This window comes from Oncorhynchus gorbuscha, unplaced genomic scaffold (genome assembly GCF_021184085.1).
Source record: "Oncorhynchus gorbuscha isolate QuinsamMale2020 ecotype Even-year unplaced genomic scaffold, OgorEven_v1.0 Un_scaffold_3749, whole genome shotgun sequence".
NCBI lineage: Eukaryota > Metazoa > Chordata > Actinopteri > Salmoniformes > Salmonidae > Oncorhynchus > Oncorhynchus gorbuscha.
The window spans coordinates 2227-24668 of NW_025747920.1; the positions used below are offsets into that span (position 1 = coordinate 2227).

General features: G+C 46.2%; 1 protein-coding gene across 1 annotated transcript; it reads right to left on the reverse strand.

The window, feature by feature from the left end:
• Window positions 1-298: 298 nt before the first annotated feature.
• LOC124028099 (protein spire homolog 1-like) lies at window positions 299-21944 on the reverse strand (the record flags this gene model as incomplete). The annotated part of the gene is made up of 2 exons (XM_046340247.1): window positions 299-631; window positions 21913-21944. Coding segments are annotated over 2 exons (302 nt in total), but the record flags the coding sequence as incomplete, so codon positions are not given.
• Between the last annotated feature and the right edge of the window lie 498 nt (window positions 21945-22442).

Here is a 22442-nt window from a genome sequence, read left to right on the forward strand (position 1 = left end):
TAACGCATCGTACCGCTCTAACGCATCACCGTGTCGTACCGCTCTAACGCATCACCGCGTCATACCGCTCTAACGCATCGTACCGCTCTAACGCATCGTACCGCTCTAACGCATCGTACCGCTCTAACGCGTCACCGCGTCATACCGCTCTAACGCATCGTACCGCTCTAACGCATCGTACCGCTCTAACGCATCATACCGCTCTAACGCATCACCGTGTTGTACCGCTCTAACGCATCGTACCGCTCTAACGCATCGTACCGCTCTAACGCGTCACCGCGTCATACCGCTCTAACGCATCGTACCGCTCTAACGCATCGTACCGCTCTAACGCATCACCGAGTTGTATCGTTACAGGTAACTATAGTTGATACAGTGAGACAGGACGTACCATGATGATGTCTCTGAATCCTTTTACATTACAGACAGTGTTTGGGTCTTCCTCGTCTTCCTCCTCCTCTGTGGCCTCGTAACCTTCATCAGGGCAGGGGTCACTGTCCCTCTCCTTCTCTGCCATGTTGGTCATCATGTCGATGAGCTGCTCCAGAGGCGGACTGAGTTCTCTCTCCTCGCTCTCCTTCAGACTGTAGTCCAATGCCTTGTAGATCATGATTCCCAGAGATTCAATCACCTACAAGACAAAAAAACAACAGGCCGTTATTCACCCACATACAGAGCCAGTAGACACTAACCAACTCCAACAGCCGGTGTTTCAGTCACATACAGAGCGAGTAGACACTAACCAACTCCAACAGCCGGTGTTTCAGTCACATACGGAGCCAGTAGACACTAACCAACTCCAACAGCCGGTGTTTCAGTCACATACGGAGCCAGTAGACACTAACCAACTCCAACAGCCGGTGTTTCAGTCACATACGGAGCCAGTAGACACTAACCAACTCCAACAGCCGGTGTTTCAGTCACATACGGAGCCAGTAGACACTAACCAACTCCAACAGCCGGTATTTCAGTCACATACGGAGCCAGTAGACACTAACCAACTCCAACAGCCGGTGTTTCAGTCACATACAGAGCCAGTAGACACTAACCAACTCTTACAGACACCTCTACCAACTCCTACTACCATTATGATTCCCCAAAGACACAATATGAAGACCAGTCCAGACAAACACAGTGGATCAGATTGACCATTCTGGACCAGATCAGGATGGTCACCAACTCCACAATAACCAGACAGACAAATGACCTCAGGCCCACGTGAAGACATTAAAAAAATAGTTCCTGAACCCATGTAGTCTATTTGGTGATTTATTCTGTAATTGGTTCTTTCACTCAAAATCAGACATGACCCACCTACTCCTGTTACAGCCGACTTCAACCACTGACCATCCCTACCTCATGCAAACTGATATTAAACTAAGAACATAAAGAGCAGCACTGTGGTGTCGTCGTCCCCGCCATGTCCTGCAAAAACAACTCAATCATCCCAAATGTGGAACTTTGTTTGCTACAGGGTGATATATATATGACTCTTCTAGATATCAAATGAACAAACAGTGCTGAACAGGAACCTGCATTGACCCTGTGAAAACTCAAATCAGCAGAAATGTGACCCTCTGTTAAAAGGCCAGGCATCTCATTTACAGACATGATCTCCTAACCAGGTGAGGGGAGGGGCCAACAAGGCCAGGCATCTCATTTACAGACATGATCTCCCTAACCAGGTGAGGGGAGGGGCCAACAAGTCCAGGCATCTCATTTACAGACATGATCTCCTAACCAGGTGAGGGGAGGGGCCAACAAGTCCAGGCATCTCATTTACAGACATGATCTCCCTAACCAGGTGAGGGGAGGGGCCAACAAGTCCAGGCATCTCATTTACAGACATGATCTCCCTAACCAGGTGAGGGGAGGGGCCAACAAGGCCAGGCATCTCATTTACAGACATGATCTCCCTAACCAGGTGAGGAGGGGCCAACAAGGCCAGGCATCTCATTTACAGACATGATCTCCCTAACCAGGTGAGGGGAGGGGCCAACAAGTCCAGGCATCTCATTTACAGACATGATCTCCCTAACCAGGTGAGGGGGAGGGGCCAACAAGGCCAGGCATCTCATTTACAGACATGATCTCCCTAACCAGGTGAGGGGAGGGGCCAACAAGGCCAGGCATCTCATTTACAGACATGATCTCCCTAACCAGGTGAGGGGAGGGGCCAACAAGGCCAGGCATCTCATTTACAGACATGATCTCCCTAACCAGGTGAGGGGAGGGGCCAACAAGTCCAGGCATCTCATTTACAGACATGATCTCCCTAACCAGGTGAGGGGGAGGGGCCAACAAGGCCAGGCATCTCATTTACAGACATGATCTCCCTAACCAGGTGAGGGGAGGGGCCAACAAGTCCAGGCATCTCATTTACAGACATGATCTCCCTAACCAGGTGAGGGGAGGGGCCAACAAGGCCAGGCATCTCATTTACAGACATGATCTCCCTAACCAGGTGAGGGGAGGGGCCACAAGGCCAGGCATCTCATTTACAGACATGATCTCCCTAACCAGGTGAGGGGAGGGGCCAACAAGTCCAGGCATCTCATTTACAGACATGATCTCCCTAACCAGGTGAGGGGAGGGGCCAACAAGGCCAGGCATCTCATTTACAGACATGATCTCCCTAACCAGGTGAGGGGAGGGGCCAACAAGGCCAGGCATCTCATTTACAGACATGATCTCCCTAACCAGGTGAGGGGAGGGGCCAACAAGGCCAGGCATCTCATTTACAGACATGATCTCCTAACCAGGTGAGGGGAGGGGCCAACAAGTCCAGGCATCTCATTTACAGACATGATCTCCCTAACCAGGTGAGGGGAGGGGCCAACAAGGCCAGGCATCTCATTTACAGACATGATCTCCCTAACCAGGTGAGGGGAGGGGCCAACAAGGCCAGGCATCTCATTTACAGACATGATCTCCCTAACCAGGTGAGGGGAGGGGCCAACAAGTCCAGGCATCTCATTTACAGACATGATCTCCCTAACTAGGTGAGGGGAGGGGCCAACAAGGCCAGGCATCTCATTTACAGACATGATCTCCCTAACCAGGTGAGGGGAGGGGCCAACAAGGCCAGGCATCTCATTGACAGACATGATCTCCCTAACCAGGTGAGGGGAGGGGCCAACAAGGCCAGGCATCTCATTTACAGACATGATCTCCCTAACCAGGTGAAGGGGAGGGGCCAACAAGTCCAGGCATCTCATTTACAGACATGATCTCCCTAACCAGGTGAGGGGAGGGGCCAACAAGGCCAGGCATCTCATTTACAGACATGATCTCCTAACCAGGTGAGGGGAGGGGCCAACAAGGCCAGGCATCTCATTTACAGACATGATCTCCCTAACCAGGTGAGGGGAGGGGCCAACAAGTCCAGGCATCTCATTTACAGACATGATCTCCCTAACCAGGTGAGGGGAGGTGTCATGCAGGTGAAAGAGGACCCAAAAGCGACTTGGCGAAAACAGAGTCTTTAATCCAGTAAAGTAAATACAAACAAAAAACACAACTTTCACTCGAAATGACGAGGACAAACTGGAGACTCGATCTTGAACAGCAGGTGAACAGCAGGTTGCCTCGGGAAGGCACTTGAACCAGACAGACTCAGACACCTGCTCACCACGCAGCATCTGAGGAAAACACGACACGACAGGGCGATACACAAACACAGCACGGTGAATTCTAGACAAGGAACCGACAGGACAGGAACGGAACACAAAGGAAGAAATAGGGACTCTAATCAGGGGAAAGGATCGGGAACAGGTGTGGGAAGACTAAATGATTGATTAGGGGAATAGGAACAGCTGGGAGCAGGAACGGAACGATAGAGAGAAGAGAGAGCGAGAGAGTGAGAGAGGGAGGGGGAGAGAGAGGGATAGAAAGAGGGAAAGAACCTAATAAGACCAGCAGAGGGAAACGAATAGAATGGGAAGCACAGGGACAAGACAAGATACTAAATGACAAAACATGACAGGAGGGGCCAACAAGGCCAGGCATCTCATTTACAGACATGATCTCCCTAACCAGGTGAGGGGAGGGGCCAACAAGGCCAGGCATCTCATTTACAGACATGATCTCCCTACCCAGGTGAGGGGAGGGGCCAACAAGTCCAGGCATCTCATTTACAGACATGATCTCCCTAACCAGGTGAGGGGAGGGGCCAACAAGGCCAGGCATCTCATTTACAGACATGATCTCCCTAACCAGGTGAGGGGAGGGGCCAACAAGGCCAGGCATCTCATTTACAGACATGATCTCCCTAACCAGGTGAGGGGAGGGGCCAACAAGGCCAGGCATCTCATTTACAGACATGATCTCCCTAACCAGGTGAGGGGAGGGGCCAACAAGGCCAGGTATCTCACTAACCAGGTGATGGGAGGGGCCAACAAGGCCAGGTATCTCACTAACCAGGTGATGGGAGGGGCCAACAAGGCCAGGTATCTCACTAACCAGGTGATGGGAGGGGCCAACAAGGCCAGGTATCTCACTAACCAGGTGATGGGAGGGGCCAACAAGGCCAGGTATCTCACTAACCAGGTGATGGGAGGGGCCAACAAGGCCAGGTATCTCACTAACCAGGGGAGGGGCCAACAAGGCCAGGTATCTCACTAACCAGGTGAGGGGAGGGGCCAACAAGGCCAGGTATCTCACTAACCAGGTGAGGGGAGGGGCCAACAAGGCCAGGTATCTCACTAACCAGGTGATGGGAGGGGCCAACAAGGCCAGGTATCTCACTAACCAGGTGATGGGAGGGGCCAACAAGGCCAGGTATCTCACTAACCAGGTGATGGGAGGGGCCAACAAGGCCAGGTATCTCACTAACCAGGTGATGGGAGGGGCCAACAAGGCCAGGTATCTCACTAACCAGGTGATGGGAGGGGCCAACAAGGCCAGGTATCTCACTAACCAGGTGATGGGAGGGGCCAACAAGGCCAGGTATCTCACTAACCAGGTGATGGGAGGGGCCAACAAGGCCAGGTATCTCACTAACCAGGTGATGGGAGGGGCCAACAAGGCCAGGTATCTCACTAACCAGGTGATGGGAGGGGCCAACAAGGCCAGGTATCTCACTAACCAGGTGAGAGGGAGGGGCCAACAAGGCCAGGTATCTCACTAACCAGGTGATGGGAGGGGCCAACAAGCAGACCAAAACAGAGAGCTGAACCTATCAACCCAAGATGGCAGTGTATTGTTTGTATGCATATATTCCAATTAATTTTTCAATCTCTTTTTCCATTGTTTTATTAAATATACCTCCCGATAACCCGCCGCACTCAATGTGACACGGATCTGCTATTTAAAAAAAAACTTTCATCAGAAGGTAGCCAGCTAATTAGCTAAGTTACTAGCTATTTAGTCATTGTTAGCCACTGCTAGCGGCCTTTACCCTCTGATCAGGCACCAGCCGTTTGCGTAGTAACGACTACCTAGCTGCTTCCCTGTTCCTTCTATTGCTGCCCCCTGGACCCTATGATCACTTGGCTACATAGCTGATGCCTGCTGGACTGTCCATTTATCACGGTACTCCATTCTGTTAATTTCTTGTTTATCTGTCGGCCCCAGCCGCGAGCTCTATGTGTAGTTAACTGAACCTCTCTGCCCATTCATTGCCATTTTACCTGCTGTTGTTATCTTAGCTGATTAGCCGTTGTTGTTGTCTTAGCTAGCTCTCCCAATCAACACCTATGATTGCTTTATGTCTCGCTGTATGTCTCTCTCAAATGTCAATATGCCTTGTATACTGTTGTTTAGGATAATTATCATTGTTTTAGTTTACAGTGGAGCCCCTAGTCCCACTGTACATGCCTTAGATACCTCCTTTGTCCCACCTTCCACACATGCAGTGACCTCACCCAGTATAACCAGCGTGTCCAGAGATGCAACCTCTCTTATCATCACTCAGTGCCTGGGCTTACCTCCACTGTACCCACACCCCACCATACCCCTGTCTGCGCATTATGCCCTGAATCTATTCTACCACGACCAGAAATCTGCTCCTTTCATTCTCTGTCCCCAACACACTAGACGACCAGTTTTGCTAGCCTTTAGCCGTACCCTCATCCTACTCCTCCTGTGTTCCTCGGGTGATGTGGAGGTAAACCCAGGCCCTGCATGACCCCAGGCTCTCTCATTTGTTGACTTCTGTAATTGAAAAAGCCTTGGTTTCATGCATGTTAACATCAGAAGCCTCCTCCCTAAGATTGTTTTATTCACTGCTTTAGCACACTCCGCCAACCCTGATGTCCTTGCAGTGTCTGAATCCTGGCTTAAGAAGGCCACCAAAGATTTGGAGATTTCGGACCGTCAAGATAGAACTGCCAAAGTGGGAAGAGATAGCTTGCAAAGTTCTGACATACTTTCCAGGTCTATACCCAAACAGTTCAGCTTCTAATTTTAAAAAACAAGTCTAAATCGTTGCCGCCTGTTATAGACCCCCCTCAGCTCCCAACTGTGCCCTGGACACCATATCTGAATTGATTGCCCCTCATCTATCTTCAGAGTTCCTTCTGTCAAGTGACCTAAACTGGGATATACTTAACACCCCAATCTCACACAAATGATCAAGGAAACCACCAGGTACAACCCTAAATCTGTAAACATGGGCACCCTCATAGATATTACCCTGACCAATTTGCCCTCCAAATACACCTCCGCTGTTTTCAATCAGGATCTCAGCGATCACTGCCTCATTGCCTGCATCCACTATGGGTCCGTGGTCCACGACCACCTCTCATTACTGTCAAACGCTGCCTAAAACAATTCTGCGAGCAGGCCTTTCTAATCGACCTGGCCCAGGTATCCTGGAAGGATATTGACCTCATCCCGTCAGTCGAGGATGCCTGGTCGTTCTTTAAAAGTAATTTCCTCACCATCTTAAATAAGCATGCCCCTTTCAAAAAATGTAGAACTATGAACAGATATGGCCCTTGGTTCACTCCAGACCTAACTGCCCTCGACCAGCACAAAAACATCCTGTGGCGGACTGCAATAGCATCGAATAGTCCCCGCGATATGCAACTGTTCAGGGACGTCAGGAACCAATATACACAGTCAGGATAGCAAAGGCTAGCTTTATCAAACAGAAATTTGCATCCTGTAGCTCTAAATCCCAAAAGTTTTGGACCACTGTAAAGTCCATGGAGAATAAGAGCACCTCCTCCCAGCTGCCCACTGCACCGAGGCTAGGTGACATGGTCACCACTGATAAATCAACGATAACTGAAAATGTCAATAAGCATCTCTCTACGGCTGGCCATGCTTTCCTCCTGGCTACCCCAACAGCTCGCCACCCCTCGAAGCTATTTGCCCGAGCCTCCCCAGCTTCTCCTTCACCCAAATCCAGATAGCAGATGTTCTCTGCTATCTGAAAATGCTTTCTATTTCACAACAAAGCCTCCTTCACTCACCCTGCCAAACTTACCCTCGTAAAACTGACTATCCTACTGATCCTCGACTTCGGAGACGTCATCTACAAAATAACTTCCAATACTCTACTCAGACTACATACAATTTGCTATCACAGTGCCATCCGTTTTGTTAACAAAGTGCCTCATACCACCCACCACTGTGACCTGTATGCTCTAGTCAGCTGGCCCTCGCTACATATTCGTCGCCAGACCCACTGGCTCCAGGTCATCGATAAGTATATGCTAGGTAAAGCTCTGCCTCATCTCAGCTCCCTGGTCACAATAACAACAACAACCACCCGTAGCACGCGCTCCAGAAGGTTTATCTCACTGCTCATCCCGAAAGCCAACACCCTCTTTGGCTGCTTTTCCTTCCAGTTCTCTGCTGCCAATGACTGGAACGAATTGCAAAAAATAAATCACTGAAGCTGGAGACTTACATTTCCCTCACTAACTTTAAACATCCGCTATCTGATCGCTGCAGCTGTACATAGTCCATCTGTAAATAGCCCACACAATCTACCTACCTCATCCCCATATTGTTTTTATTTATTTTGCTGCTCTTTTGCACACCAGTATCACTACTTACACACCATCATCAACATCTGCTCATCTATCACTCCAGTGTTAATCTACTAAATTGTAATTACTTTGCTACTATGGCCTATTTACTGCCATACCTCCTCATGCCACCCTCATGTCGAACTGCTTTGCTTTATCTTGGCCAGGTCGCAATTGTAAATGAGAACTTGTTCTCAACTTGCCTACCTGGTTAAATAAAGGTGAAATAAAATAAAAAATAAATAAATAAATTCACACACACTGTATATAGACTTTCTTTATTTTCTACTGTATTATTGACTGTATGTTTGTTTATTCCATGTGTATCTCTGTGTTGTTGTTTGTGTTGCACTGCTTTGCTTTATCTTGGCCAGGTCGCAGTTGTAAATGAGAACTTGTTCTCAACTGGCCTACCTGGTTAAATAAAGGTGTTCTCAACTGGCCTACCTGGTTAAATAAAGGTGTTCTCAACTGGCCAACCTGGTTAAATAAAGGTGTTCTCAACTGGCCTACCTGGTTAAATAAAGGTGTTCTCAACTGGCCTACCTGGTTAAATAAAGGTGTTCTCAACTGGCCTACCTGGTTAAATAAAGGTGTTCTCAACTGGCCTACCTGGTTAAATAAAGGTGTTCTCAACTGGCCTACCTGGTTAAATAAAGGTGTTCTCAACTAGCCTACCTGGTTAAATAAAGGTGTTCTCAACTGGCCTACCTGGTTAAATAAAGGTGTTCTCAACTGGCCTACCTGGTTAAATAAAGGTGTTCTCAACTAGCCTACCTGGTTAAATAAAGGTGTTCTCAATTAGCCTACCTGGTTAAATAAAGGTGTTCTCAACTGGCCTACCTGGTTAAATAAAGGTGTTCTCAACTGGCCTACCTGGTTAAATAAAGGTGTTCTCAACTAGCCTACCTGGTTAAATAAAGGTGTTCTCAACTGGCCTACCTGGTTAAATAAAGGTGTTCTCAACTGGCCTACCTGGTTAAATAAAGATGAAATAAAAACATAAAACAATAAAAGATCAGGGCTTGTATTCACAAAGAGTAAGAGTGCTGGTCTAGGATCAGGTCTTCCTTCTTATTCATTATGATCTAAAGGGTAAAACTGATCCTAGATCAGGACTCCGGTGCTTTATGAACACAGGCCCAGGAACCTGGCATAACCTGCACAAACTTCATGAGGCATCAATTACGGCTAATACAATTGCTGACCTGAAAGTGGTTGTGGGTGATACCACAGAGATAGACAGTAATATCTCTAAGGCAGTCATGCAGCACTGAACATGGAAACATTGACTTTGAGCATTACATCACAAAGGACATGTCCACAGACAGACAGCTGGCTAACAGCAGGTGAGCGCTGGGACAGACAAGGGAACAGCTCAGCTCTTTATTTAGCCACACAGCACAATACAATAGAGGTAGGTCTAACACGTATCTAACAGACAAACTCCAGATCAGTGTTAAAGGTCATAGATGAACAGGTTAGTCAGCTGACATACCCCTGGAGGATGGAGAAATCAGGAGAATTCATTCCATTCCAGCTATTACAATGAGCCAGTCCCCCCATCTAAAGTTACACCAGCCTCCACTGGGAGCACGGTCATTATCTCTGGTTCTGAGGTAGTGTAGTGTGGTCATTATCTCTGGTTCTGAGGTGGTGGAGTGTGGGTCATGATCTCTGGTTCTGAGGTGGTGGAGTGTCGGTCATGATCTCTGGTTCTGAGGTGGTGGAGTGTGGGTCATTATCTCTGGTTCTGAGGTGGTGTAGTGTGGAAGTTAGGTGCCCAAACTGAGCCTACGGCCCAGTAGCTGCCAGGGAGACGTCTCATCTGGCTGGGTAGAGCACCAGTCTGTCTGAAGGAGGGAGAGGTCTTGACTGAGCTGTGTGGCAGGAGAATTTTTCATACCTAACTGACACATCATACTCAATAAGATTTCACTTGTGAAATAAAGGTGATATAAAAATGTTAAAAATAAACTGTCTTTATAAAATACATTAGATTGATTTTGAAACGTGTACAGGCGATTGGCCTCAGAGGTTTTCATCCCTCGAGTTGATGTCAACGCTCCGGGGAAACACATCAAAACTCACATCAAAACACGTACCTTTGTTAAAGGTCTATTTATCACTGGTCTGACCAATCGGAATCCTGTGTTAAAGGTCTATTTATCACTGGTCTGACCAATCGGAATCCTGTGTTAAAGGTCTATTTATCACTGGTCTGACCAATCGGAATCCTGTGTTAAAGGTTTATTTATCACTGGTCTGACCAATCGGAATCCTGTGTTAAAGGTCTATTTATCACTGGTCTGACCAATCGGAATCCATTCTTCAAGATTGTTTTGATCATGCGGACTGGGATATGTTCTGGGTAGCCTCTGAGAATAACATTGCCATTTACATGGACAAAGTGACTGAGTTCATCAGGAATCGTATAGGGGATGTTGTTCCCACTGACTATTAAAAACCTATGCAGACCAGAAACTGTGGCGAGATGGCAGCATTCGCACAAAAAAAGCGCAAACCACCGCATTTAACCATGACAAGGTGACTAGGAATAGGGCCGAATACAAACAGTGTAGTTATTCTCTCCCTAACAGACAAAACATCAGTGCAGAGACAAAGTGGAGTCCCAATTCAATGGCTCAGACAAAATATGTACAGTACCAGTCAAAAGTATGGACACACCTACTCATTCAAAATGTTTCTTTATTTGTACTACTTTCTACATTGTAGAATAATAGTGAAGACATCAAAACTATTAAATAACACATATGGAATCATGTAGTAACCAAAAAAATAGATTATTCAAAGTAGCAACACTTTGCCTTCACAACAGCTTTGCACGCTCTTGGCATCCTCTCAACCAGCTTTATGAGGTAGTCACCTGGAATGCATTTCCATTAACTGGTGTGCCTTGTTCAAAAGTTAATTTGTGAAATGTATTTCGTTCTTAATGGTTTAGAAGCAATCAGTTGTGTTGTGACAAGGTATACAGAAGATGGTATTTTACCAAATAGTGTGAAGTCCATGGAACAGAACAGCTCAAATAAGTTAAAAGAAATTACAGTCCATCATTACTTTAAGACATGGTCAGTCAATGTGAAAAAATTCAAGAACATTGAAAGTTTCTTCAAGTGCAGTTGCAAAACAAAAACCTTCAAGAGATATGATGAAACTGGCTCTAATGAGGACTGCCACAGGAATGGAAGACCTAGAGTTAAAGCTGCTGCAGAGGATAATTTCATTAGAGTTACCAGCCTCAGAAATAGCAGCCCAAATAAATACTTCACAGAGTTCAACTAACAGACTTCTCAACATCAACTGTTCAGAGAAGACTGCATGAATCAGGCCTTCATGGTCGAATTGCTGCAAAGAAACCCCTACTAAAGCACAACAACAAGAAGAAGAGATTTGCTTGAGCCAAGAAACATGAGCAATGGACATTAGACCGGTGGAAATCTGTCCTTTGGTCTGATGAGTCTAAATTGGACATTTTTGGTTCTAACAGCAGTCTCTTTGTGAGACGCAGAGTAGGTGAACGGATGATCTCTGTATGTGTGGTTCCCACTGTGAAGCATGGAGGTGGTGGTGTGGGGGTGCTTTGCTGGTGACGCGGTCTGTGATTTTTCTTTTTTTATTCAAAGGCACACTTAACCAGCATGGCTACCACTGCATTCTGCAGCGATACGCCATCCCATCTGGGTGGCGCTTAGTGGGACTATCATTTGTTTTTCAACAGGACAATAACATCTGTAAAAAATGTGTATGTGACCAATACAATGTGATTTCTCACTTGTGAGGCACAGCGTAAGGAAACAGCACATGCTGTTGTTTCCAAAATTTTATCAAAATCATGGTCGCACACCTCATGTAGCGCATAGGCTGATATGTTTAATCTATCACGTAAGCTGAATAAAGGTGTAGACCTTACCGTGAAATGCTTACTTACAAGCCCTTAACCAACAGGTGTAGACCTTACCGTGAAATGCTTACTTACAAGCCCTTAACCAACAGGTGTAGACCTTACCGTGAAATGCTTACTTACAAGTCCTTAACCAACAGTGCAGTTCAAGAAAGAGTTAAGAAAATATTTACCAAACAAAGTAAAGTTTTTTTACTTTTATAACGAGGCTATGTACAGGGGGTACCGGTACCAAGTGTGCAGGGGTACAGGTAAATTGAGGTCATTTGTATATGTAGGTAGGGGTGAAGTGACTACGTATAGATAATAAACAGCTAATAGCAGCAGTGTACAATACAAATGTCTGCTAAATGACTTAAATGTAAATGTAATGTAAAAATGGAAGGGGGTTGTGAATGTAAATAATCCGGTGGTGATTAACTGCTCAGCAGTCTGATGTCTTGGGGATAGAAGCTGTTCAGCAGTCTTATGTCTTGGGGGTAGAAGCTGTTCAGCAGTCTGATGTCTTGGGGGTAGAAGCTGTTCAGCAGTCTGATGTATTGGGGGTAGAAGCTGTTCAGCATCTTATGTATTGGGGGTAGAAGCTGTTCAGCAGTCTTATGTCTTGGGGGTAGAAGCTGTTCAGCAGTCTTATGTCTTGGGGGTAGAAGCTGCTCAGCAGTCTTATGTCTTGGTGGTAGAAGCTGCTCAGCAGTCTTATGTCTTGGGGGTAGAAGCTGCTCAGCAGTCTTATGTCTTGGGTGTAGTGGTGTGGGGGCTGTGCTTTGGCAAAGTGGGTGGGGTTATATCCTTCCTGTTTGGCCCTGTCCGGGGGTGTCCTCGGATGGGGCCACAGTGTCTCCTGACCCCTCCTGTCTCAGCCTCCAGTATTTATGCTGCAGTAGTTTGTGTCGGGGGGCTAGGGTCAGTTTGTTTATCTGGAGTACTTCTCCTGTCCTATTCAGGTGTCCTGTGTGAATCTAAGTGTGCGTTCTCTAATTCTCTCCTTCTCTCTTTCTTTCTCTCTCTCGGAGGACCTGAGCCCTAGGACCATGCCCCAGGACTACCTGACATGATGACTCCTTGCTGTCCCCAGTCCACCTGGCCATGCTGCTGCTCCAGTTTCAACTGGCCTGGGCCCTAGGACCATGTCCCAGGACTACCTGACATGAGGACTCCTTGCTGTCCCCAGTCCACCTGGCCATGCTCCTGCTCCAGTTTCAACTGTTCTGCCTTACTATTATTCAACCATGCTGGTCATTTATGAACATTTGAACATCTTGGCCACGTTCTGTTATAATCTCCACCCGGCACAGCCAGAAGAGGACTGGCCACCCCACATATGCTCTCTCTAATTCTCTCTTTCTTTCTCTCTCTCGGAGGACCTGAGCCCTAGGACCGTGCCCCAGGACTACCTGACATGATGGCTCCTTGCTGTCCCCAGTCCACCTGACTGTGCTGCTGCTCCAGTTTCAACTGTTCTGCCTTATTATTATTTGACCATGTTGGTCATTTATGAACATTTGAACATCTTGGTCATGTTCTGTTACAATCTCTACCCGGCACAGCCAGAAGAGGACTGGCCACCCCACATAGCCCGGTTCCTCTCTAGGTTTCTTCCTAGGTTTTGGCCTTTCTAGGGAGTTTTTCCTAGCCACCGTGCTTTTACACCTGCATTGTTTGCTGTTTGGGGTTTTAGGCTGGGTTTCTGTACAGCACTTTGAGATATCAGCTGATGTACGAAGGGCTATATAAATAAATTTGATTTGATTTTATGTCTTGGGGGTAGAAGCTGCTCAGCAGTCTTATGTCTTGGGGGTAGAAGCTGCTCAGCAGTCTTATGTCTTGGGGGTAGTGGTGTGGGGGCTGTGCTTTGGCAAAGTGGGTGGGGTTATATCCTTCCTGTTTGGCCCTGTCCGGGGGTGTCCTCGGATGGGGCCACAGTGTCTCCTGACCCCTCCTGTCTCAGCCTCCAGTATTTATGCTGCAGTAGTTTATGTGTCGGGGGGCTAGGGTCAGTTTGTTATATCTGGAGTACTTCTCCTGTCCTATTCGGTGTCCTGTGTGAATCTAAGTGTGCGTTCTCTAATTCTCTCCTTCTCTCTTTCTTTCTCTCTCTCGGAGGATCTGAGCCCTAGGACCGTGCCCCAGGACTACCTGACATGATGGCTCCTTGCTGTCCCCAGTCCACCTGACTGTGCTGCTGCTCCAGTTTCAACTGTTCTGCCTTACTATTATTCAACCATGCTGGTCATTTATGAACATTTGAACATCTTGGTCATGTTCTGTTATAATCTCTACCTGGCACAGCCAGAAGAGGACTGGCCACCCCACATAGCCTGGTTCCTCTCTAGGTTTCTTCCTAGGTTTTGGCCTTTCTAGGGAGTTTTTCCTAGCCACCGTGCTTTTACACCTGCATTGTTTGCTGTTTGGGGTTTTAGGCTGGGTTTCTGTACAGCACTTTGAGATATCAGCTGATGTACGAAGGGCTATATAAATAAATTTGATTTGATTTGATTTAGAAGCTGTTCAGCAGTCTTATGCCTTGGGGGTAGAAGCTGTTCAGCAGTCTTATGCCTTGGGGGTAGAAGCTGTTCAGCAGTCTTATGTCGTGGGGGTAGAAGCTGTTCAGCAGTCTTATGTCTTGGGGGTAGAAGCTGTTCAGCAGTCTTATGTCTTGGGGGTAGAAGCTGTTCAGCAGTCTTATGTCTTGGGGGTAGAAGCTGTTCAGCAGTCTTATGCCTTGGGGGTAGAAGCTGTTCAGCAGTCTTATGTCGTGGGGGTAGAAGCTGTTCAGCAGTCTTATGTCTTGGGGGTAGAAGCTGTTCAGCAGTCTTATGTCTTGGGGGTAGAAGCTGTTCAGCAGTCTTATGTCTTGGGGGTAGAAGCTGTTCAGCAGTCTTATGTCTTGGGGTAGAAGCTGCTAAGGGGTCTTTTGATCCTAGACTTGGCACTCCGGTACCACTTGCCGTGCGATAGCAGAGAGAACAGTCCATGACTTGGGGGACTGGAGTTTTATGGGCTATCCTCTGACACCGCATATTATAGATGTCCTGGATGACAGGAAGATTGGCCCCAGTGATGTACTGGGCCATTCGCACTACCCTCTGTGGAGCCTTATGTTCAGTTGCGATACCAGGCGGTGATGATACCAGTCAGGATGCTCTCCATGGTGCACCTGTCGACATTTTTGAGGATCTGGGGACCCACGCCAAATCTTTCCAGTCTCCTGAGGGGGAAAAGGTTTTGTTGTGCCCTCTTCACGACTGTCTTGGTATGTGTGGACCATGATAGTTCGTTGGTGATGTGGACACCAAGGAACTTGAAACTCTTAACCTGCTCCACTACAGCCCCGTCGATGTTCGGCCCACCTTTTCCCGTACTCCACGATCGGCTCCTTTGTCTTGCTCACATTGAGGTTGTTGTCCTGGCACCACGCGGCCAGGTCTCTGTAGGCCGTCTCATCGTTGTCGGTTGTCGGTTATCAGGCCTACCACTGTTGTGTCGTCAGCAAACTTGATGGTGTTGGAGTCGTGTTTGGCCATGCAGTCGTGGGTGAACAGGGAATACATGAGGGGACTAAGTACACACCCCTGAGGGGCCCCAGTGTTGAGGATCAGCATGGCAAATGTGTTGTTGCATACCCTTACCACCTGGGGGCAGCCCGTCAAGAAGTACAAGATCCAGTTGTAGAGGGAGGTGTTTAGTCCCAGGGTCCTTAGTTTAGTGATGAGCTTCATGGGCACTATGGTGTTGAACGCTGAGCTGTAGTCAATGAACAGCATTCTCATATAGGTGTTTGAGATTGCGTCATCTGTGGAGTGCGATTGAGATTGCGTCATCTGTGGATCTGTTGGGACGGTATGCGAATTGGAATGGGTCTAGGGTATCTGGGATGATGGTGTTGATGTGAGTCATGACCAGCCTTTCAAAGCACTTCACATGGCTACCGACGTGAATGCTATGGGGCGGTAATCATTTAGGCAGGTTTCCTTCACTTCTTTGGGAACAGGGACTACGGTGGTCTGCTTGAAGAATGTAGGTATTACAGACTCGGTCAGGGAGAGGTTGAAAATATCATTGAAGGCACTTGACAGTTGGTCTGCGAATGCTTTAAGTACATGTCCTGGTAATCCGTCTGGCCCAGCGGCTTTGTGAATGTTGACCTGTTTAAAGGTCTTGCTCACATTGGCTACCGAGAGCGTTATCACAAAGTCATCCAGAACAGCTGGTGCGCTCGTGCACGCTTCAGTGTTGCTTGCCTCAAAGTGAGCATAAAATGCATTTCGCTTGTCTGGTAGGCTTGCGTCACTGGGCAGCTCGCGTTTGGGTTTCCCTTTGTAGTACGTAATAGTTTTCAAGCCCTGCCACATCTGACGAGCGTCAGAGCCGGTGTAGCCGGATTCAATCTTAATCCTGTATTGACGCTTTGCTTGTTTGATGGTCGTCTGAGGGCATAGCGGGATTTCTTATAAGCGTCCGGATTAATGTCCCGCTCCTTGAAAACAGCAGCTCTAGCCTTGAGCTCGATGCGGCTGTTGTCTGTAATCCATGGCTGCTGGTTGGGATATGTACGTACGGTCACTGTGGAGATGACGTTGTCGATGCACTTATTAACGAAGTCGATGACAGGTGGTATACTCCTCAATGTCATTGGATGAATCACGGAACATATTCCAGTCTGTGCTAGCAAAACAGTCCTGTAGCTTAGCATCTGCTTCATCTGACCACTTCCGTATTGAGCAAGTCACTGGTACTTCCAGCTTTAGTCGTTTTTGCTTGTAAGCAGAAATCAGGAGGATAGAATTATGGTCAGATTTGCCAAATGGAGGGCGAGGAGAGTCCTAGCTGTGCCACCAGAGACTTTGGGTTTGCGTCCAGGCTTTGTCGCAGCCGGCCGCGCGTCCCTGGGGTGACGCACAATTGGCCTAGCATCGTCCGGGTTAGGGAGGGTTTGGCCGGTAGAGATATCCTTGTCTCATCGCGCACCAGCAAGCAGGGACACATCGGTGCAGCTGGCTTCAGGGGTTGGATACGCGCTGTGTTAAGAAGCAGTGCGGCTTGGTTGGGTTGTATTTCGGAGGACGCATGGCTTTTGACCTTCGTCTCTCTCAAGTCCATACGGGAGTTGTAGCGATGAGACAAGATAGTAACTACTACTAACAATTGGATACCACAAAAAAAACAAGTTAAACACAAAAAAAACTAAAACAAAATAGCACAGTTGGTTAGGAGAATGTAAAATATCAGCCATCCTCTTTGGCGCCATCTTCTCACAACTAAAGTGGTCAAAACTTTAAAATGAAGCACATTAATCCGCTTTATAATGGGTGTAGAGCCTAACTGGCATTAAGATGCAGCTTGTGAGTTTCAAAATCGGGGAAGATCATTTTTACCATAAAAATGCACCTTTATAATAAAAGCATTACATTCTAATCGCATTTGATTATGGTGTTTTCCAGCGAATGGCCTTCTGCCGTGTGTATAGCCTTCTGCCGTGTGTATATTGTTGCGCTTATGTGAATAAATAGCCAAATAGTTTAACATTTTAAGCTATTTTAAGTTCATCTGTTGCATCAGCCACATTGTTTAATAACAGTTTATGCTAGTGGTTGTATTCATTTGGGATCTATCGCACCACAACTGTCCCAGACTATGTATGGAATAATTATTTATTGTACAGAATAGGTCAACGTTCAAACTATGGGGGATAGTAGATTGACAGGCTAGTGCTTTGCTGTTTGTTAGGCCTACTCATTTTGTTGGTTGACAAATGAAATGTGGACAGTTCGGTCAATATCTTCCAACATGCACCTTGGAATTGCATCCCCAATGTGTCCATCTTTACTTGTAGCCTGTGAGAAAGGGCCAATCCCGTGACAGAGGTGCTTTGGAGCATGCAGAAGGGTTAAAAGGTTATTATTATTATTTTCAGACCAAAGGGCAAAATGGCCATTGGCCTCAAAGGGAATGGATTTTTTGGCGGGGCATTACAGCCACACAAAGGGGATGGAGCCCGGAAATTCAAGGCATTATCAAGTGCTTGTCAAATTGTGAATGAAAGACTGATGAAGAGTGTACAGCCTGAAACAAACAAAGCAGAGCTCCTGCCTTTCATGCAACGTTTTTCAAATCATCATTAGAGTCCCATCAGGCAGCATTACAATGTAATACAAATCAAAATACATAGTCCAACATTTGTATCACAACTAAAGTTACATTAAATAACTCTAACTTAAGCATATAGGAGGACATATTTCTGTGTGAACTGTTCATGTTGTCTGCTGTTGGTGGTCTGTGATGATGATACCTCTCGAGTGGTGTGGGGGCTGTGCTTCGGCAAAGTGGGTGGGGTTATATCCTGCCTGGTTGGCCCTATCCCCGACCCCCTGTCTCAGCCTCCAGTGTATGTGCTGCAATAGACTATATGCCAGGGGCTAGGGACAGTCTGTCCTATCTGATGAAATGATCCGGTCTTATCTGGTGTCCTGTGTGACCTTAGATATGCTGACCTGTTGCACCCTCTACAACCACCGATTATTATTTTATGAACAGCTTCGAGAACGATCTGGCCTTAATGGCTATATATTCTTATAATCTCCACCTGGCACAGAAGATCACTGGCCACCCTTCAGACTGGTTCCTCTCTAGGTTTCTTCCTAGGTTCGTGTCTTTCTAGGGAGTTTTTCTTAGCCACTGTGCTTCTACATCTGCATTGCTTGCTGTTTGGGGATTTAGTCTGGGTTTCTGTATAAGCACTTTGTGACAACAGCTGTTGTAAAAAGGGCTCTATTAATACATTTGGTTGACCTAATTTACAAAATGACACATTGGTTTCATAGTCATAAAATTGTACATTTGACTACTCTGAAGAGAAGGTTACATTTTTTAAAAAGGTTCTTAGAAAATAGTTATGATCATATAGTCTAGACGATATCCAAAACAACTAAAACCCTGATTTCAGACATGTAGGGTACTGTGGTGTAGGGTACTGTGGTGTAGGGTAGTGTGGTGTAGGGTAGTGTGGTGTAGGGTAGTGTGGTGTGGGGTAATGTGGTGTGGGGTAATGTGGTGTAGGGTTCTATATAGGGTGGTGTGGTGTAGGGTAATGTGGTGTAGGGTAATGTGGTGTAGGGTTCTATATAGGGTAGTGTGTGTGGTGTAGGGTAATGTGATGTAGGGTAATGTGGTGTAGGGTAATGTGGTGTAGGGTAATGTGGTGTAGGGTTCTATATAGGGTGGTGTGGTGTAGGGTAATGTGGTGTAGGGTTCTATATAGGGTAGTGTGTGTGGTGTAGGGTAATGTGGTGTGGTGTAGGGTAGTGTGGTGTAGGGTAATGTGGTGTAGGGTTCTATATAGGGTAGTGTGTGTGGTGTAGGGTAATGTGGTGTAGGGTAATGTGGTGTAAGGTTCTATATAGGGTAGTGTGTGCGGTGTAGGGTAATGTGGTGTAGGGTAATGTGGTGTAAGGTTCTATATAGGGTAGTGTGGTGTAGGGTAGTGTGGTGTAGGGTAATGTGGCAGAAGGTACTATATAGGGTGGTGTGGTGTAGGGTAGTGTGGTGTAGGGTAATGTGGCAGAAGGTACTATATAGGGTAGTGTGGTGTGGTGTAGGGTAGTGTGGTGTAGGGTAGTGTGGTGTAGGGTAGTGTGGTAGAAGGTACTATATAGGGTAGTGTGGTGTAGGGTAGTGTGGTGTAGGGTAATGTGGTAGATGGTACTATATAGGGTAGTGTGGTGTGGTGTAGGGTAGTGTGGTGTAGGGTAGTGTGGTGTAGGGTAATGTGGTAGATGGTACTATATAGGGTAGTGTGGTGTGGTGTAGGGTAGTGTGGTGTAGGGTAATGTGGTAGAAGGTACTATATAGGGTAGTGTGGTGTAGGGTAGTGTGGTGTAGGGTAATGTGGCAGAAGGTACTATATAGGGTAGTGTGGTGTGGTGTAGGGTAGTGTGTGACGTTTGGTGTGGGTAGGGGCGCGGCTCTGTTGCATCCCGCAGTGTGTGTGACGTTTGGTTTGGCGTTATTTTATGGTTTTAATTTGTAATTTAGTTTGTAAACCATCTGTCAACCATGGCTTTACAGTGGTGGGGCGTTGGACTGGTCGTGACTAAATTATGAAAACACTACTGTCGGAGCATAAACAAGACTAATGTAGTACGAAACCAGTCGATATTGTCTTCAACGTACATGATAAACAACAAGGAGCATCATGATGTGCAATAAGAAGCACAAGCTAGCCTTTAGTCCTATGCTATATTCCCTGAGCCTTTACATTTTGGGAGAGATGAAATCGATAGGCAAAACAGTAAGTCGTTAGAATATTCAAGAATCTGTTCTAAAGAGATGACATCATTAGGCTACATTGTTACATTGGGATATTAGAATGTAGCAAACTGTAGGCTTGACATCCCGTTATGACAACTCAAAATGAACTACAGTAAACAACGCAATGAGGAAATTACTTATTTGGAGGCTTAGTTAGTAGAGAGATGACCTTGGCCAACAAGTCTAGCAGTCGATATGTTCTAAATATATCACAGTATTTTAAAAGTATGTGGACAGTATTATATATGTTTTTGAATAATATAAATTGATGCTTTCAGTGTGTGACGCACAATTGGCCCAGCGTCATCCAGGTTTGGCCGGGGTAGGCAGTCATTGTAAATAAAACTCCTGTCAGTGTTTTATTCCATTGAGATTCAATGTCTGTTTCAGTGATTCTTAAACTGACTTGCCTAGTTAAATAAACTGTTTAAAATATATATATAATAATAATAATTCCACACTGCTGTTGATTTGACTTGCGATTTAGATGAAAAATCATGGGTCAACTGTTGGAATCATGGAAAAATAATGTTTATTATAATTCTATAGTTAGATTCTAAGTGGTCACTTTAAATACAGTATTCAACATGACAACGAATGCAAATGCTACGGACGAGTTATTGTGACAGGTTAGGAACCAAAGTGTTGGTCAGTATTTCCTATGGGACCCTATAATCTTCGGCTACATTAAAATGTTCTCTTAGGTAGTTAATGTAGCTAACATATTCATGCTTCGACTATTCCTCTTCCAAACTGTGCCATTGTTCCCCTTTCAAAAAAAATAAGTAAAGTGTGTGAATGGGTCTACACTTAGGTTGGAGTCTTTAAAACTCGTTTTTCAACCACGGCACAAATTTCTTGTTAACAAACTATAGTTTTGGCAAGTCGGTTACGACATCTACTTTGTCCATGACAAGTAATTTTTCCAACAATTGTTTACAGACAAGTCTTATATTGACATAGGTGCAGTGTGGGTAGATTTCCACAGCCTCAACTCCTGTCAGTGTTTTATTCCATTGAGATTCAATGTCCGTTTCAGTGATTTAGCTTTTTTCCAATTCAATGAAAACACTTTAAAAAAGCAACAAAAAAAGTATATATCTATAGAGTCTTCCAATTCAGTGTGACAATCAAATGTCTGGGAGCTGGAGAGTGATAAAGGAAAGAGAGAAACCCCTTATCTCAGCGCCAAGCCGTCTATGCTGTTGTCACGCCAACTCAGTACAAATGGTCGCTCATGGTTTCCATGGTGGGCACTGGGCTCTGTATTTGGGATGATTTCCGTTCCACGAAACACACACTTAAACAGATATTCCCCCAGTGGGACCTTGATACAAACAGGTCTCAGCTGACTACATGTTAGACACAAATGCATACGATAGAATAATACACTACAGTCCTACACTACTGCTGAAGCCTATGAGAAAAATACCAAGTTCAGTTCTGGAAGCATGGTGTATCTCAAACAACTCCATGATACTCTATATCCACCTAAACTCAATTGTAATGTTTTTATTCAGTGTTATTAAACCATAGAAACATGACTGTTCATTGGCTCATCGGAGTAGCCAGTACTCCGGGATGACGAACAAATTCAAGCTTGGTTTCTAAAGCACCCTTAAAACAATGGAAACATGGTTAATTCTCTACCAGTAGAAACATTATCTGACAAACCAAAACAGTCCTTGGCGTGTAACTCACCTCTAAGGACGTGTTGGGAGGTCTGTATTTATCTGGAAAGAGAAAAGAAAAGTGTTAGTCAAATATGCATCACTACATACATACACACACATACCCTACCACTGCAGCATCACTACATACACACAGACCCTACCACTGCAGCATCACTACACACATACCCTACCACTGCAGCATCACTACACACATACCCTACCACTGCAGCATCACTACATACATACAGACCCTACCACTGCAGCATCACTACATACACACATACCCTACCACTGCAGCATCACTACATACACACAGACCCTACCACTGCAGCATCACTACACACATACCCTACCACTGCAGCATCACTACATACACACAGACCCTACCACTGCAGCATCACTACATACACACATACCCTACCACTGCAGCATCACTACATACACACATACCCTACCACTGCAGCATCACTACATACACACATACCCTACCACTGCAGCATCACTACATACAGACCCTACCACTGCAGCATCACTACATACACACACATACCCTACCAC